This window comes from Rana temporaria, chromosome 12 (genome assembly GCF_905171775.1).
Source record: "Rana temporaria chromosome 12, aRanTem1.1, whole genome shotgun sequence".
NCBI classification, from domain to species: domain Eukaryota; kingdom Metazoa; phylum Chordata; class Amphibia; order Anura; family Ranidae; genus Rana; species Rana temporaria.
The window spans coordinates 99878657-99895252 of record NC_053500.1 but is presented as its reverse complement, the minus strand read 5'-3'; the positions used below and the strand labels follow the sequence as shown (position 1 = coordinate 99895252).

Here is a 16596-nt window from a genome sequence, read left to right as displayed (position 1 = left end):
CTGAGGTTTGCTAGAAAGCATTTGGATGATCCAGAAGAGGATTGGGAGTATGTCATATGGTCAGATGAAACCAAAGTAGAACTGTTTGGTAGAAACACAACTTGTTGTGTTTGGAGGAGAGGAAATGCTGAGTTGCAACCAAAGAACACTATACATACCTACTGTGAAGCATGGGGGTGGCAACATCATGCTTTAGGGCTGTTTCTCTGCAAAGGGAACAGGACGACTGATCCGTGTACATAAAAAAATTTATGAGGCCATGTATAGTGAAATTTTGAGTGCAAACCCTTCTCCCATACGCAAGGGCATTGAAGATGAAACATGGCTGGGTCTTTCAGCATGACAATGATCCCAAACACACTGCCCAGGCAATGAAGGCGTGGCTTCGTAAGAAGCATTTCAAGGTCCTGGAGTGGCTTAGCCAGTCTCCAGATCTCAACCCCATAGAAAACTTTTGGAGGGAGTTGAAAGTCTGTGTTGCCCAGCGACAGCCCCAAAACATCACTGCTCTAGGAGAGATCTGCATGGAGGAATGGGCCAACATACCAGCAACAGTGTGACAACCTTGTGAAGACTTACAGAAAACATTTGACCTCTATCATTGCCAACAAAGGATATATAACAAAGTATTGAGATGAACTTTTGATATTGACCAAATACTTATTTTCCACCATAATTTGAAAATAAATTCTTTCTACAATGTGATTTGTCTGTCTGGATTTGTTTCCACATTTTGTCTCTCATAGTTAAGGTATACCTGTGATGACAATTACAGGCCTCCCATCTTAAGTCTGAGAACTTGCACTATGGTGGCTGACTAAATACTTTTTTGCCCCACTGTAGCTAAAGGAAGGCTATACCCATACACTATATTGAAAACCTAAATTAATCAAAATATATATTTTTTGTGATTAAACACTGAAAAACAGACTGTCCCAAAACACTGGCCACCCTGTAAGCAATATCCAAATTTTGACAAGTGCAAAGTGTAACATATAGTGCTAATTATCCATACACAGACCGATCAGTGAGTGAACGATCAATCTTCAATCGTTTGAAAATATAAAGTTCATTTGGTCGTGAGGTGACGTCATACACAGTTACTGGAGATTTGGATCGGCTTCTGAGTCTGCCTGGTTGGATGGAGGAAAGAGTTTTTTTTATGTGTTATTTTTAATGTGAGTGTACACTTTATTTTTAATAAGTTTGTTTCTAAATACTACACTATGTGCTTTATTTTGATCTGCTTTGGTGAGCGGTATCAAAACCTGGCTCCTACTGAAGGCATTGTTTATATAAAGCGCTATTTGACCATGCTACATTTAATGGTCAATTCATTTCGGTAAGTGGCTTGTTGATTTATTTATATTTGCTCAAGATTGGAGGTGTTGGTGTTCACTTTATAGAGTGTGTGTGTGTGTGTGTGTGTGTGTGTGTGTGTGTGAAATATTTCCGAAGTGTGAAAATCAGAAACTCACCTTGGAGTGAGATCACAGGAGTTAACTATTTTGGACACCGTTTACAAATGTTTATTTGCAATTAAAGGTCGTTCATTATTTTACAGATTGGCCACTGTATGGACAATTTGCACTTTGAATCAGATTTTTGGAATATGATTGATTAAAGATTGAGCCTTCATTTACGGATTGGTCTGTGTATAGAGAATTAACACTTTATACTGTATGCTGTACTTTGCACTTTTTGTCAATTTCGATATTGCTTAGACTCCTTTCACACTGAGGAGTTTTTTTTTAAGCGATTTTGCGTTTTAAAAAAGGCGTCTGAAAGGTCACGAAAACTGCTTGCCATTAAAATCGATGAATGCAGGGCACTGCTGTCCTTAGATGCTACAAAGGCGTTTGATAGCATAGATTGGAACTATCTTTGGACTGTGCTGCAGAAATTTGGATTTGGCCCTATTTATATTTCCTGGGTGCGATTGCTGTACAGCCAGCCGCAGGCGGCAATAAGGACATTATGCTCCTTGTCGGGCGGCTTTGCATTGAGGAGGGGGACGCAGCAGGGATGTCCCCTCTCCCCCTCCCTTTGCTTTGGCTATCGAGCCGCTGGCCATTAGTATTAGGGCTAACTCCCGCATTACTGGATTCTGTTATGGTGACATGCAGGAAAAAGTGATGTTATACGCTGACGATGCCCTTCTTTTACTGGGAGACACGGATACCTCCCTCAGGGAGGCTATGATGGCAATTTCAGACTTTGGAAAATTCTCTGGCTTGCTTATAAACTGGTCGAAGTCGGCATTGCTTTTGCTGGATGGCGATGACACGCAGGTTATTAACCCCGTATGCCCCATACCTATTACCTCATCCTTTAAGTACTTAGAGGTACAGATCACGGCTAGGCCACGAGATTTCATCCATCTCAATATCTCTCCCTTGTTACTGAGGTTTAGGGACAAAGTTAAAACTTGGAAGGCCCTGCTCCTGTCGGTTGCAGGCCGGGTGAATCTAATCAAGATGATACTCATGCCGCAACTGCTGTACTTTCTTCACAACACCCCCATGGTTATCCCCTTAAAGGTTTTTCATACAGTGAACAGTATCTTTCGCGGTCTCATCTGGAAGGATAGGACTCCTAGGATTAAATTGGAACACCTGCAGAGACCTAAAGATGGCGGGGGATTGGCATTGCCTAACCCCTGGCTATACTACTTAGCGGCCCAGATGCAGCAGCTGGTCGGTATGTTTCGGCCGACGGTGCGATCCTCCGCTCAGAAGCTTCTGGAACACACCGTGGGCAGAAGTCCGATCCCTGGGGCGTTGGAGGCGCAAGCCTTTGCTAAACCGCATAAGAAGCTTCCTACTTTTAGTCTAATCCAGAAGGTATGGAACAAGGTCAAGTATGTTCAGAATGAGGAAGGCTTTACAAAATACAGTCCTATATGGCAAAATGGCACATACACAGAACTGGCCAAGCTACAATCGGGGACCAGGTGTAAACGGTATGGGATTACACACATATTCCGTAATGGAGTGTTACGCACGTTCTCTGCACTGCGGGAGGCGTTTGGCTTGCCGCAGTCAATGTACCTCTCCTATATTTACAGCTGAGACACGCAGTGGCGGCACAGGGTCGCTCCTCGGAGTGGTGCCTGTCGCCAACCCCTGTTTTTGATCTTTTGGGGGATGCTGGGACGTCAAAAGTCTTTTTTTTCCCAGTGCTATGCCATTCTGCTGCAGTATGTGATGAAGCAGCATCCCCTGAAGATAAGGGAAAGGTGGGAGACGGACGCGGGGGAGTTGGATGGTGAACAATGGGAGGAAATCTTTCAGGCAGTAAGCAAGTGCTCGTTGAATGTTTCACAAAGGCTCACCCAGTTGTATATTCTGTTGCGAACCTATTATACCCCACACAGGCTCCATAAGATGAATCCGCAGCTCGACCCTACCTGTACACGGTGTAAGAGACCATGGAGATCTGATCCATATGCTGTGGAGATGCCCAAAGCTCCACACGTATTGGGCGGGAGTTGTGAGTACCGTCAACTCGGCATTTGGCGTGGCTCTTCCACAGGACCCGAGGGCATGTCTCTTGGGGGCTCTGGAGGAGTACGAATGGGAGGAGGCGGACAGAGAAGCGATACAGAGGGTTCTATTCCAGGCAAGAAAGCTTATGGTTCACTGGAAGGCTGAGGCTCCTCCGACCCTGGCTGAATGGATTGCTAATATTGGGACAGTGTTGAGAATGGAGAAAGTGATATATCAACACAGGGATAATCCCCACAAGTTTGAGAAGTTGTGGGCAAAGTGGTTGGATGTACCGGGTCTGGCCCCGGTGGACTTGGTGATGGATAGGCTATTGGGCATCAATGTTGGGTGAGGCGTGGATTGTGATAAGTGCCAGGAGGGTGATGTTTGAAATGTTTGGGGGGGGGGGGGGGGCTACCTCCAGATTATAGATGCTTTGTATGTATTGGTTATTTTTCTATTTTTTACATATCTGTCCTTGCAATGTCGAGGGGACTTTGTATGCCTTGTACCTCTGCAAACTAAATAAAATTTTGTTGGTTAAAAGAAAAAAAAAAAATCGATGAATGCACTGGGGCAGTGCGCTGGCGGAGAGGTGAAAAAACTCCTGCAAGCAGCATGTTTGAAGAGCTAAACAAAAAGCACCCCTCTCCATTGAAATGAATATTAAGAGCTTCAAAAGCACCTCCAAATGGTTATTGCAGCCGTTTTTTGAGTCACGTGACCTTCAAAAAAAGCACACTGCTAACTCCTCACTCCAGAAAAAACGCTCAGTGGTTTTTAGGCAGTTTTTTTAAGTGCCTCAGTCTGAAAGGAGTCTTAAAGATTGGTCTGCGTGTGGACAGTTAGCCAATTTTTCAATACAGTGTATGGGTGTAGTGCTACGTTTCTTTATTTTATAATAACTTCAGTGGTTGAAACTCTGTAACATTTAATCTGTTACATACAAAAATACATGTAACAGCAGCTGGCCAGCAGTGACATGTGTTTCCACACCACTATGATTTTTTTAAAGTGCAGTGCTGCTAAAAAAATATAGAGCCCCAAAATGATCATGCATGCTTAAAATGTATTTATACTTTTTTTTTTTTTTTTTTGCGTGTTTGAATATTAATCACAACGATGCATATGCATTTATTCCAAAATCCCATAAATTATACACTGGTTATGTTCCTCAATATTTTAACTATGTATAATTTTAGTTAAACTTTACACCAGAGTCTGCAACAGTTCCCCTTGCATCAGTCTGCAGAGGTCTCTGATGTAAGGGCAGGAAGAAGGCCTGGTGCAGAACATGTGAACGGGTCCTGCTGCCGGACTGGAATAATGGATTTAGATGGTGATTGTGCTGGGGGGGGGGGGGGGGTGTGTGATTGTGCCATTGTGCCACCTGACGGCACTATGACGAATCCCTTGTTTTTGAGATATTAAGGCACCATCATGAACCCTATGAACACAAGGGAGGAGGATTGCTCTAGTGGCTATAAGGAAAGGAATACTTTGAGGCGTTTTGTTAATCTGGGTCTGGTGAGTGTCCATTTTAGGGGAAGAATAATTTCACGTTTATCCATATACCCACTACAAGGAGCACCATGAGCATTGGACTTTTCGATCTTTATTTGAATTGGAATTCATTCGAATTTTTTCCATGTTGGATTAACTTTTGATACTTTCCAGAGACGTTTCATATATATATTTTATATATTTTTTTTCCCCCAAACATTCTGTATATATTGTATAATATTGAACACTTATTTTATATTTATGGGGGTCTTTTTAGGGGATTGAGTTTATAGCACTTTTAACCACTTAACGCCCGCCGCACGACTATTTACGTCCGCAAAATGGCACGGACAGGCAGATGGGCGTATATATACGTCCTTGCCTTTCCGCGGGTCCGATCGGGACCCCCTCCGCGGCGGGCGGCTTACCTCGGGGAGCGATCCGGGACGACGGCGCGGCTATTCGTTTATAGCCGCTCCGTCGCGATTGCTCCCCGGAGCTGAAGAACGGGGAGAGCCGTATGTAAACACGGCTTTCCCGTGCTTCACTGTAGCGGCGCATCGATCGTGTCATCCCCTTTATAGGGGAGACACAATTGATGACGTCAGACCTACAGCCACACCCCCTACTGTTGTAAACACACACTAGGTGAAGCCTAACACGTTCAGCGCCCCCCAAACTGCAACTGTCATTTTCACAATAAAGAATGCAATTTAAATGCATTTTTTGCTGTGAAAATGACAATGGTCCCAAAAATGTGTCAAAATTGTCCGAAGTGTCCGCCATAATGTCGCAGTCACGAAAAAAATCGCTGATCGCCGCCATTAGTAGTAAAAAAAAAAATAGTTAATAAAAATGCAATAAAAATATCCCCTATTTTGTAAACGCTATAAATTTTGTGCAAACCAATCGATAAACGCTTATTGCGATTTTTTTTTTTATTACCAAAAATAGGTAGAATACGTATCGGCCTAAACTGAGGGAAAGAAAATGTTCTATATGTTTTTGGGGGATATTTATTACAGCAAAAAGTAAAAAATATTGAATTTTTTTCAAAATTGTCGCTCTATTTTTGTTTATAGCGCAAAAAATAAAAACCGCAGAGGTGATCAAATACCACCAAAAGAAAGCTCTATTTGTGGGGGAAAAAGGACGCCAATTTTGTTTGGGAGCCACGTCGCACGACCGCGCAATTGTCTGTTAAAGCGACGCAGTGCCGGATCGCAAAACCTGGCCTGGGCATTTAGCTGCCTAAAGGTCCGGGGCTTAAGTGGTTAAATATAATTCACTTTACTATGATGGGATTGGCGCAGTAACACATTTTCGCTTATATTTTTTACACTTCTTCGAGGTGCACATATTATTGCAGCAGCTCCTTGGTATCCAATTTAAAAAAAAAAATTTGCGCCAGTGACCCTTTATACATTGGGGTTCCACCATTATTGTTAAATTAGTAAGGTAGTGCTGCTTTTTTTTTTTTTTTTTTTAAACGCATGCCAATGTTTACTTGTGCCTCATGCCAGTGTGAAGCAGCATGTCCCTGCTCTTTCTGTGTTGTAACTATGGATGTGCTCACATACTTACACTGAATGCTGTTGTATCTCAAAGCTACAGGAGGAGGAATATATATAAAACTGAAACAGTGGGTATAATGTGTACTGTAATTATGGCCATGTGTCTACAGTTTTTTAATGATTAAATCGTGTAAGGGCAGTTCATTTTTTTTCTCCTGTTGTGGCTGTAGGGATAGATTTTGCATGTGAAGATCGCAACCATAGCCAAAAACGGAAAATCTAGAGGAGATCAAATTTAAATGTTTATTTTGGAAATAAACATTTTGCACATGCATGCTTTACATTTTATAAGATTGTCGCCTAACTGTACTGCTGTGTGGTGCTGAGCAGTGTGGCTGAAGAGTGAAGGGGCGTGATTTATGTTAAAGTGGGCGAGTACACATTCAACATGAACAGGCCTACTGTACCTGCCTACATTCACTGCAATTCCCAGTGGTTGTAAACTGTAGTTTCCTTTTACTGTAGAGAGAGTAGAGAGATATGATGTAATCACTGCTGTTACACCTCCTCCTTGGCACGGCAGATGCTGTTATCTTTTGAATTACAATGTTGACATCTTAAAAATTCCGTTAGACTTTTCTCTTCAGTGTTTAGGAATTTCCCAAATGTATTATGATTATTCTATTATGATTTTTTTTTTTTTTTTTTTGCCTATCCAACAGTACTTTAGGTGCAAAACCACCTATAATCCGTTTTCCTTCTTTCCAAATTTAGTTCCTCTCTGTTTTGAAGATAATGGATTACAGCCTCTTAGTTGGTTTGCATGATGTGGATCGGGCAGAGCAGGAGGAAATGGAAGTAGAAGAAAGGGCTGAGGAGGAAGAATGTGAAGATGGCACTGGAATCCCCATATGCTCATATGGCACTCCTCCAGACAGCCCTGGAAACCCCCTTAACTTTCCTCGGTTCTTTGGACCAGGGGAATTTGACCCATCTGTGGATGTTTACGCAATGAAGAGCCATGAAAGTGAGTACACTAAAGTATATTTAAACCCAAGAGCAAAAATGCTAATACATCATAGCTTGCCAGTCTTTAGATGTGATGGTTGCAGTTTTCTTATTTCAAGTTCACCTTTCACCTGGTGATTCTGCTAGTAAAAGGAACCTGAAAAAATAGACCTACAATTCTGCCACTCACTATCTGGAGTCTTCAGTAAACAACAAAGTTTAGAAGCCACTCAAAGGAAAAATGTATGCTGTTATACAGATCCAGGGCTCTGGTCCATCCCTATGAAACCCAGACCCTAAAGACCCCTTCGGCTCTATGTCCACTGTGAGAAGTGAAGCTTGGACTCTAAGTAGAGCCCAGCATTATGGACAGGATCACCCTTTATCGCTGACAGTTCTGACCTCATACTACTGGTCTCGCCTTTTTACACCACTTCTGTCTAAAACTCTTATAAGGTACTCAGGAGCTTCTTTCTGACCTTTCATCAAGAGGAATTTTCTACTGGACAGTCTACACCTGGGTTACTGCATACTTCTTCCAGACATGCTCACCCTATATTCCGCTCCCTACTCTGTGAGTACCCCACAGGGGAATACCCTCACCCTTACAAACAAATGGCCTCTTCCCCGACCTATGGCCTTTGCAGCGAGAAGTACATGGAAGGGCAAAGCATGTCACAAAACCAAGAACATTCCCAGCTTAACTTACCAACTAGTCTGCAACCAACCAAATGATCCCATCTGTGTTAAAAACGGGGTTAGTTTGCGCACATTTGCAAATACATGCATAAGCTGCAGAGCCACTTCACAGCACCCCAGTATTATCTGCAGTCCTTTCTCCAAATTTTGAGAGCCTCCACAGTGGAAGCACATGCTTTGTTATGGATATGCAGAGGGCAGGTGAGCCTGGAGGGGTGTTCTTCCCCACAAGCAGTGTTAGAGGAGGCTGTGGAAGGCTTCTAGCCTCCTGCCTCCTCACTTCTGCTTTGCTCGGAAGCCTCTAAATTGTTTTCTCTAGCAGACGGAATGGACAATCTGGATTAAAGGAGTTGTAAAGGAAAAAAAATGTTTGCCTAAAATTAATGTCTGCAAGGTAGACAGACAGAATAGTGTAATGATTCTGTTTAAAAAAAAGAGTAAATACCTATTAAATTCCTTCATCTATATCACCTCCGGCATTCTAGTTTCTGTTCTCTCATTCACTTCCTGGTTTGCATCACTCGTTCATGTAAGAACTACATTTCCCAGTATGAATTGCGGCATGCCCAGTAATTCTCACCTCCCTTGAAGTCTCTAACACGTAGAGAGCGTCCTGCCGCACAGATGTAGTTCCCAGGAGGGGGTGAGCACATTACTGACCACCGTAGTAAAGCCTCCCATCATGGTGGTCAGTAAAATCAGACAAGCAGGAAGTGAACAGAGAAGAAATAGAGCAACTTCTGAGCAAAAACTGACAATGAGGAAGTTAAAAAAGAGGAATGTCTGCAGGTAAAGGATGCTTATTATATATAAAAAAAAAAATCCTTTACAACCCCTTTAAGCTTCCTGTGAATGAATTGATTTTGTTCTGGGAACAGTACAGAGAAGTCTCCAGAAAAAACAGTGTTTGTTGCTATTTGCTATTTGTTGCTAATGCTACATACAGTTCATACAGCGCTCCCAGCAGGCACATCTGTTGGTGAAGCAAATAAATTGGTCAAGCTTGTCTACATCCAGGGTTGCCCATTTCTGAGACACACCCCCCAAAGAAATTCTTCTCCGTTGTTTGGATGTAGTGGCAGCCTATATCTTAAAGCGGAGTTTTTTTTTATTTATTTTTTTTTAAGTCGACAGCTACAAATACTTTAGCTGCTGTCTTTTAAAATAAGGACACTTACCTGTCCAGAGCGCCCGCGATGTCCTCACCCAAAGCCGACCTGTCCCTCGGCTCCGGGTGGAGGAACCAGCATCTTCAGTAAGGAAATTAGGAAGCAAAGCCTTGCGGCTTTGCAGCCTGGTTCCCTACTGCGCATGCGAGAGTCGCACTGCACATTCTGAATGGTCCATGCTGTCTTCTGGGACCTGTGGGGGGGGGGGGGCGGACATGGCGTCCTTCGCCGCGGGTTCTGCGACGCTGTTTCACTGGAAGTGGGAGCAAATACCTGGATTCGATGGATATGCGGGAGGAACCGGATCAGCGGACGTTCCAATCCTGGGTGGAACGCCGCTTTAAAAACAGATTGGGTCTTGCCAGCAGGGTCCCAAAAAAGACCCTGCTTCCAAGTACACTATAGCTTATACTCTTAAGGAAATGGTACCTCTAGTACCCTTACATGCTCACTCAACCAGATAGGCGGGCCTTTCATGGGCATTCAGCATCAAGCATCTGTTTAACAGTTTTGTAAAGCTGCAACCTGGTCTAAAGTCAATACATTCTCCAACTTCTCCAGGTAGATCCATGCAGATGCAGCTTTTGGCCGCATAGGCTCATTCGATAGCACTCTTGAGTCAAGTCTTTAACGCGTCTCTTTTTTGTTGCGCCCATTGGTGTTGCCCACCTTTCTGATTGCTGCCTAGGGGACATCCCAGGGTCTATGAATATCCACCCTGTGTCTGTACTGTATAATTTAGTGTGAGCATTAAAATAGATTTGACTTGTCCATAAAGTCCATATTTTGGCGTACAGTACAGGACACAATTTACCTTTCTCTTTTTGTGTTGCTCTGCATTTCTCATGAGTTGGAGTAGGGTTTTAGGGGGGATGCTGGAGGGGAATATCAACCTTTTTGCCAGTGTCCAATCGCCTGAAGTTAGAAGCCTATAACCAGTGTCTATGAATATCCAGCCTTTGTCCTAACAAGTTTTGATTTCTTTGGCTTATACTGCCTTTAATAAACATGGTTGTTAAAGCACACACAACCAAAAGATCAGCTTCCTGGGCATTGTTGCCTTCAGTGCCACTAAAGCAGATTTGCCAGGTAGCCATTTAGGTCAAACTCCACCTAGAGATTACCAGTTGGACATTACAGCATATACTGGCCAATTTTGGGCATTTTTTTTTTTCTTACTGCTGTCCTGTTTCTTGTGCTTCGTTGTTATGGAGCATGGGGTAAAATATAATTTACACTGGCCGGTAACAATGCTTCCACATGTAGTAGTAATAACCATACAAGCTAATTACTTTCCTTCTGTTGTGTTCCTTTTGTTACCTAAATTGTTTCCTTTTTTTAAGTAAGGTAGTTTAGGAGGAGTTACAAATTTATGCTGTTCTGTTTCCTGTCCCTTTTTTAGGTGGGTGGATTCCCTATCTCCTGCTGTGCTGTCATGGACACTTTGTGGAAACATTGTTATCGGTTAGTGTAGCTTCTATTTTCTCTGCTTCAATTTCACCCCCACCCTGTGACTAGACAGTGAAATGAGCAGCAGAAACTGTTGAAGTCATCTCTGCCACTCTGTTCTCTCCTCTTATCAGCATGACCCCTTAGCACTGCAGGGCACTTATCTCCTTTTGCTGATTTTTTTCCTTACTCAGCTCTCCTGTACAGACTGTACAATTGACTGCAAGAGGCTGATCAGTTAAATTTTTAGTAATTTGCACAGCTTGCTTTTAAAGAATACATTTAATGATTACAGAGTCGCAATAATGGGTGCCTTTTATATCTGCCTGGTGTTCAGCTTTGTCTACAGTGACGCTCCTTTTAATAATGCATGTACTCTGGCTACTTGGGCAGCCAAACTGCTCACCTCTAAATCGGTCTCGCAAGCCTCTTGCGTTTTCTCGGGGTGCCAGAGCCTAATTATCTTTTCTTCATCTGACATCACAGGGTAAGGGGAGAGATGATGCTTAGACTGTTGGGTCAGGCTCTACTTCCAGGACACTGGCAATTGGCAAGACATGACACCACCCAGGATAACCCCTCCCACTCTTGGCATTGCCTAACTTTTTTGCTAGTGTTTGTAGTTGATGGACCCGTCTCTCTCTGAGAGGGGTTTTGTAATGCGCACTTTTACTCCATTGAGATGCTTAGCCTCAGTGCTCTACAGTTGTTTGGGTTGGCACCTATGGATTACTGATTCTTAACCTCCCTGGCGGTATGATTCTTTCAGAAAAAACATGCTGAAAGCGGTACCATTATTTGCAAGGAAATTTGGCGTTTTATATTGTAGGTCTGTCATTTTTAGAAATAACTCACTTAAATCTGACCAAACAAGCTTCTAATAGGCATCCCGGGTATGAAATTTTTTTAAAAACAAAATTATAAATTATAATATAATAAATAATTATAAATCAATATAACAAATAATAATATAATTATAATAAAAATTATTCAATAATGTAATCAAATCAAAATCACTGAAATTTGCTCAGTTGCAGAATTGTTGCTGTCATTATTTTTTTTTTTTTATGACGAATTTCCCCACAAATCGCTATCGCACAATTCTGCAAGTGATTATAATTTATTATCGCTGTTTTTTAGCTGATCTAAAACTATTTTTGACATAAAGGGACACTTTTGGTTGCTATGGACAATCTACAGTTTGCAGGGAGAAAGAAACGTTTTTATTATATAAAATGACATGCAGGGCAATGGACAGACCACTAGGGACAAGGGGGGTGTGTTTTTTTTACATACAGTACTGTAATCTATAAGATTACAGTATACTGTATGTATAGTGTTTGTTTACTTTTTTGAATTTGGCGCCGTTCTCCGTCCCCGTGCGTCGTAACGTCGCAGGGAACGGAGATCGGCGTCACACGGAGGCACTGTGTGAATCGAGCGAGGTCCTGCTCGCTCACACAGCGCGGTGGCATCGCTGGATCCAGGGACAAGGTAAGTGAAACTCCCTGTACATCCAGCGAGGCGAGCCCGAGTCTGACTCGGGGTTACCGATCCTTGCCCAAAAATCTCACCCCGAGTCAGACTCGGGAACACCGCCCAGGAGGTTAAAGGTGCTGTACCTTGACCCCATATAGAAGAACAGGTAAGGACTGTAAGTTTAGCCTGCACTGAATCCCATGTTTTGGCACACACCTTGGCAGACCGTTGTATTGCTTGATTTAGATGGCAGGGTACTGTAAAGGTCCAGGTCCGTAGTATGCTGTTGCAGAGCCCAGTCTCTAAAGACACTGCAGAGGTTATGCCTAATGTGGGCATGGTGAAGACAGTCTTCTGGCTCTAGGAAGCATTTGTTGCCCCTTTTGTGTTGGTCCTTCTGTGCTTGTTCCCTTGTTTTGCGGGCTGTAGGGGGGGACTTCCCCTATGTGATTGGAAACTCTTTTCTTATGTCCCTGGGTGCGGATTTATGGCGGTACAGCTGTAATCAGTCTAGGTTTATGTCTACAGGAGCTCTTGTGACTTTACCCTCTCCTGCCCTTTTCTGGCCAGCAAATCTCCTCTTAAAAAAATAGTTGGAATGTATGCCTTTTGAGGCAAACGCCTCTTTGGCAATTCTCTTTATATATTTGAGAGGTAAGGGCACCCTTGCCTTTTTAAAGCGGTAGTAATGATGTTACCTGCTGTTTGCTAGAATAACTTGTAAATGGTGCACATTTAGGATATAATCTTTTTACCTAAGGTAAGCTTTATTATAAGCTTACCTGTAGGTACAAATCAAAATGAGGGTTTACTACCACTTTAAAGAGGTGACAGAACTAATCCTCATCTGTAACCAAGAATGGGTCCTTGGGTGCAAAGCAAAAAATTATTATTTTCAGAAAAGATTGCTGGAGCCTCAAGCCTTTAAATCCAGACCCCAAGCCTTAAATGAGGGGGGGGGGGGGGTGTTTGGTTCCAGAGACCAAAAGGTTTCATGGCTACTATTGCAACCTAAAATCATAAGAGCCCTTTCACACTGAAAACGCCTATAGCGGAGCGTTAAAGCGGTAAAACACTGCGTTTTTACCGCATTCGCGGTAAAATTACCACAACGCTGCGGGCGTTTTAATAGCGTTTTACAAGCGTTATTGAAGCATTGGCGTCAAAGGACAACCGCCACCTCTACATCACTTCCTGTTTACTTCCTGGTATCTCGTGAAGGTGAGAAGGTACAGAAAGAAGATGTGGTTTATGGAGCTTTGCGTTGCTATATGAGGACTTGAGAGTGAACCCAGACAAGTTCAGAAATTGCACTCGGATGAGCATTGCAACGTAAGTATCTATATCCTAATCCCGCTCCCAATAGTCCCAAATCCCTAACCCCGCTCCCAATAGTCCCAAATCCCTAACCCCAACCCTAATATCGCTCCCAATAGTCCCAAATCCCTAACCCCGCTCCCAATAGTCCCAAATCCCTAACCCTAATCCCACTCCCAATAGTCCCAAATCCCTAACCCTAATCCCACTCCCAATAGTCCCAATTCCCTAATCCCAATCCTACTCCCAATAGTCCCTAATCCCGCTCCCAATTCCCTAATCCCACTCCCAATAGGCCCAAAATCCCTAACCCTAATCCCACTCCCAATAGTCCCAAATCCCTAACCCTAATCCCACTCCCAATAGTCCCAATTCCCTAACCCTAATCCCACTCCCAATAGTCCCAATTCCCTAACCCTAATCCCACTCCCAATAGTCCCTAATCCCACTCCCAATAGTCCCAAATCCCTAACCCCAACCCTAATCTCGCTCCCAATAGTCCCAAATCCCTAATCCCACTCCCAATAGTCCCTAATCTCGCTCCCAATAGTCCCAAATCCCTAATCCCACTCCCAATAGTCCCTAACCCCACTCCCAATAGTCCCAAATCCCTAACCCTGCTCCCAATAGTCCCAAATCCCTAACCCTGCTCCCAAAAGTCCCAAATCCCTAACCCTGCTCCCAATAGTCCCAAATCCCTAACCTCGCTCCTAATAGTCTCAAATATCTAACCCTAATCCCGCTCCCAATAGTCCCAAATCCCTAACCCTAATCCCGCTCCCAATAGTCCCTAACCCTAATCCTGCTCCCAATTCCCTAATCCCACTCCCAATAGTCCCAAATCCCTAACCCTAATCCCACTCCCAATAGTCCCAAAATCCCTAATCCCACTCCCAATAGTCCCTAATCCCACTCCCAATAGTCCCTAATCCCACTCCCAATAGTCCCAATTCCCTAATCCCACTCCCAATAGTCCCAATTCCCTAACCCCACTCCCAATAGTCACAATTCCCTAACCCCACTCCCAATAGTCACAATTCCCTAACCCTAATCCCACTCCCAATAGTCCCAATTCCCTAATCCCACTCCCAATAGTCCCTAACCCCACTCCCAATAGTCCCAAATCCTAATCCCACTCCCAATAGTCCCAAATCCTAATCCCACTCCCAATAGTCCCAAATCCCTAACCCTAATTCTGCTCCCAATAGTCCCAAATCCCTAACCCTAATCCCGCTCCCAATAGTCCCAAATCCCTAACCCTGCTCCCAATAGTCCCAAATCCCTAACCCGAACCCTGCTCCCAATAGTCCCAAATCCCTAACCCCGCTCCCAATAGTCCCTAACCCTAATCCTGCTCCCAATTCCCTAATCCCACTCCCAATAGTCCCAAATCCCTAACCCTAATCCCACTCCCAATTCCCTAATCCCACTCCCAATAGTCCCAAATCCCTAATCCCACTCCCAATTCCCTAATCCCACTCCCAATAGTCCCAATTCCCTAACCCTAATCCCACTCCCAATAGTCCCAATTCCCTAATCCCACTCCCAATAGTCCCAAATCCCTAACCCTAATCCCACTCCCAATAGTCCCTAATCCCACTCCCAATAGTCCCAAATCCTAATCCCACTCCCAATAGTACCAAATCCCTAACCCTAATCCTGCTCCCAATAGTCCCAATTCCCTAATCCCACTCCCAATAGTCCCTAATCCCACTCCCAATAGTCCCAAATCCCTAACCCCAACCCTAATCTCGCTCCCAATAGTCCCAAATCCCTAACCCTAATCCCACTCCCAATAGTCCCTAACCCCACTCCCAATAGTCCCAAATCCTAATCCCACTCCCAATAGTCCCAAATCCTAATCCCACTCCCAATAGTCCCAAATCCCTAACCCTAATCCTGCTCCCAATAGTCCCAAATCCCTAACCTCGCTCCTAATAGTCTCAAATATCTAACCCTAATCCCACTCCCAATTCCCTAACCCCACTCCCAATAGTCCCAAAACCCTAACCCCTCTCCCAATTCCCTAACCCCGCTCCTAATAGTCTCAAATATCTAACCCTAACCCCACTCCCAATAGTCCCAAATCCCTAACCCTAATCCCACTCCCAATAGTCCAAAATCCCGAACCCTAATCCCGCTCCCAAATCCCTAACCTCGCTCCTAATAGTCTCAAATATCTAACCCTAATCCCAGTCCCAAATTTCTAACCCTAATCCCACTCCCAATAGTCCCAGTTCCCTAACCCCACTCCCAATAGTCCCAAAACCCTAACCCTAATCCCGCTCCCAATTCCCTAACCTCGCTCTCAATAGTCCCAAATCCCTAACCCTAATCTCGCTCCCAATTGTCTCAAATCCCTAACCCTAATCCTGCTTCCACTAGTCCAAAATCCCTAACCTCGTTCCCAATAGTCCCTAATCCCGCTCCCAATAGTCCCAAATTATAAACCTACAGTGGTATAAACATATTCATTATTAGATCTATTTTAACATACTTTAAAATATATTAATCCTTCTGTCTCTTTTGGAGTATATAGTATTTTGAGTGTACTACATACTGTATATTGTGTGATTATTTTTGTCTTGTAATAAACATAATAAATGTAAATTTGTTTTCTTTTAATTATATAATTAATACATTTCAAACATCAATACTGAATGTGATTTCGGTTCTGCATTTGGGACTATTGGGAGCGGGGTTAGGGTTAGGGATTTGGGACTACTGGGAGTGGGATTAGGGTTAGGGATTTTGGACTAGTGGAAGTGGGGTTAGGGTTAGGGATTTGGGACTATTGGGTGTGGGATTAGGGTTAGGGATTTGAGACTATTAAAAGCGAGGTTAGAGTTAGGGATTTGGGACTATTGGGAGCAGGGTTAGGGTTAGTGTATTGGGAGTGGGGTTAGGGATTTGGGACTATTGGTATTAGGGTTAGGGATTTGGGACTATTGGGAGTGAGATTATGGTTAT

The 16596-nt window shown here is 43.6% G+C and overlaps 1 protein-coding gene across 3 annotated transcripts in view; it reads left to right on the top strand.

Annotated features, from left to right (window-relative positions):
* The window catches only part of PIP4K2B (phosphatidylinositol-5-phosphate 4-kinase type 2 beta), a 147413-nt gene that overhangs the window by 92368 nt on the left and 38449 nt on the right, over positions 1-16596 (top strand). For 2 of the 3 annotated variants that reach the window (XM_040329832.1, XM_040329831.1), the window contains one exon: positions 7280-7532. In XM_040329832.1, coding sequence (XP_040185766.1) covers positions 7280-7532 — 253 coding nt within the window. Of the gene's footprint in view, positions 1-7279; positions 7533-10783; positions 10846-16596 lie in introns of all 3 variants that reach the window. The other variant, XR_005744364.1, reaches the window with a different exon arrangement.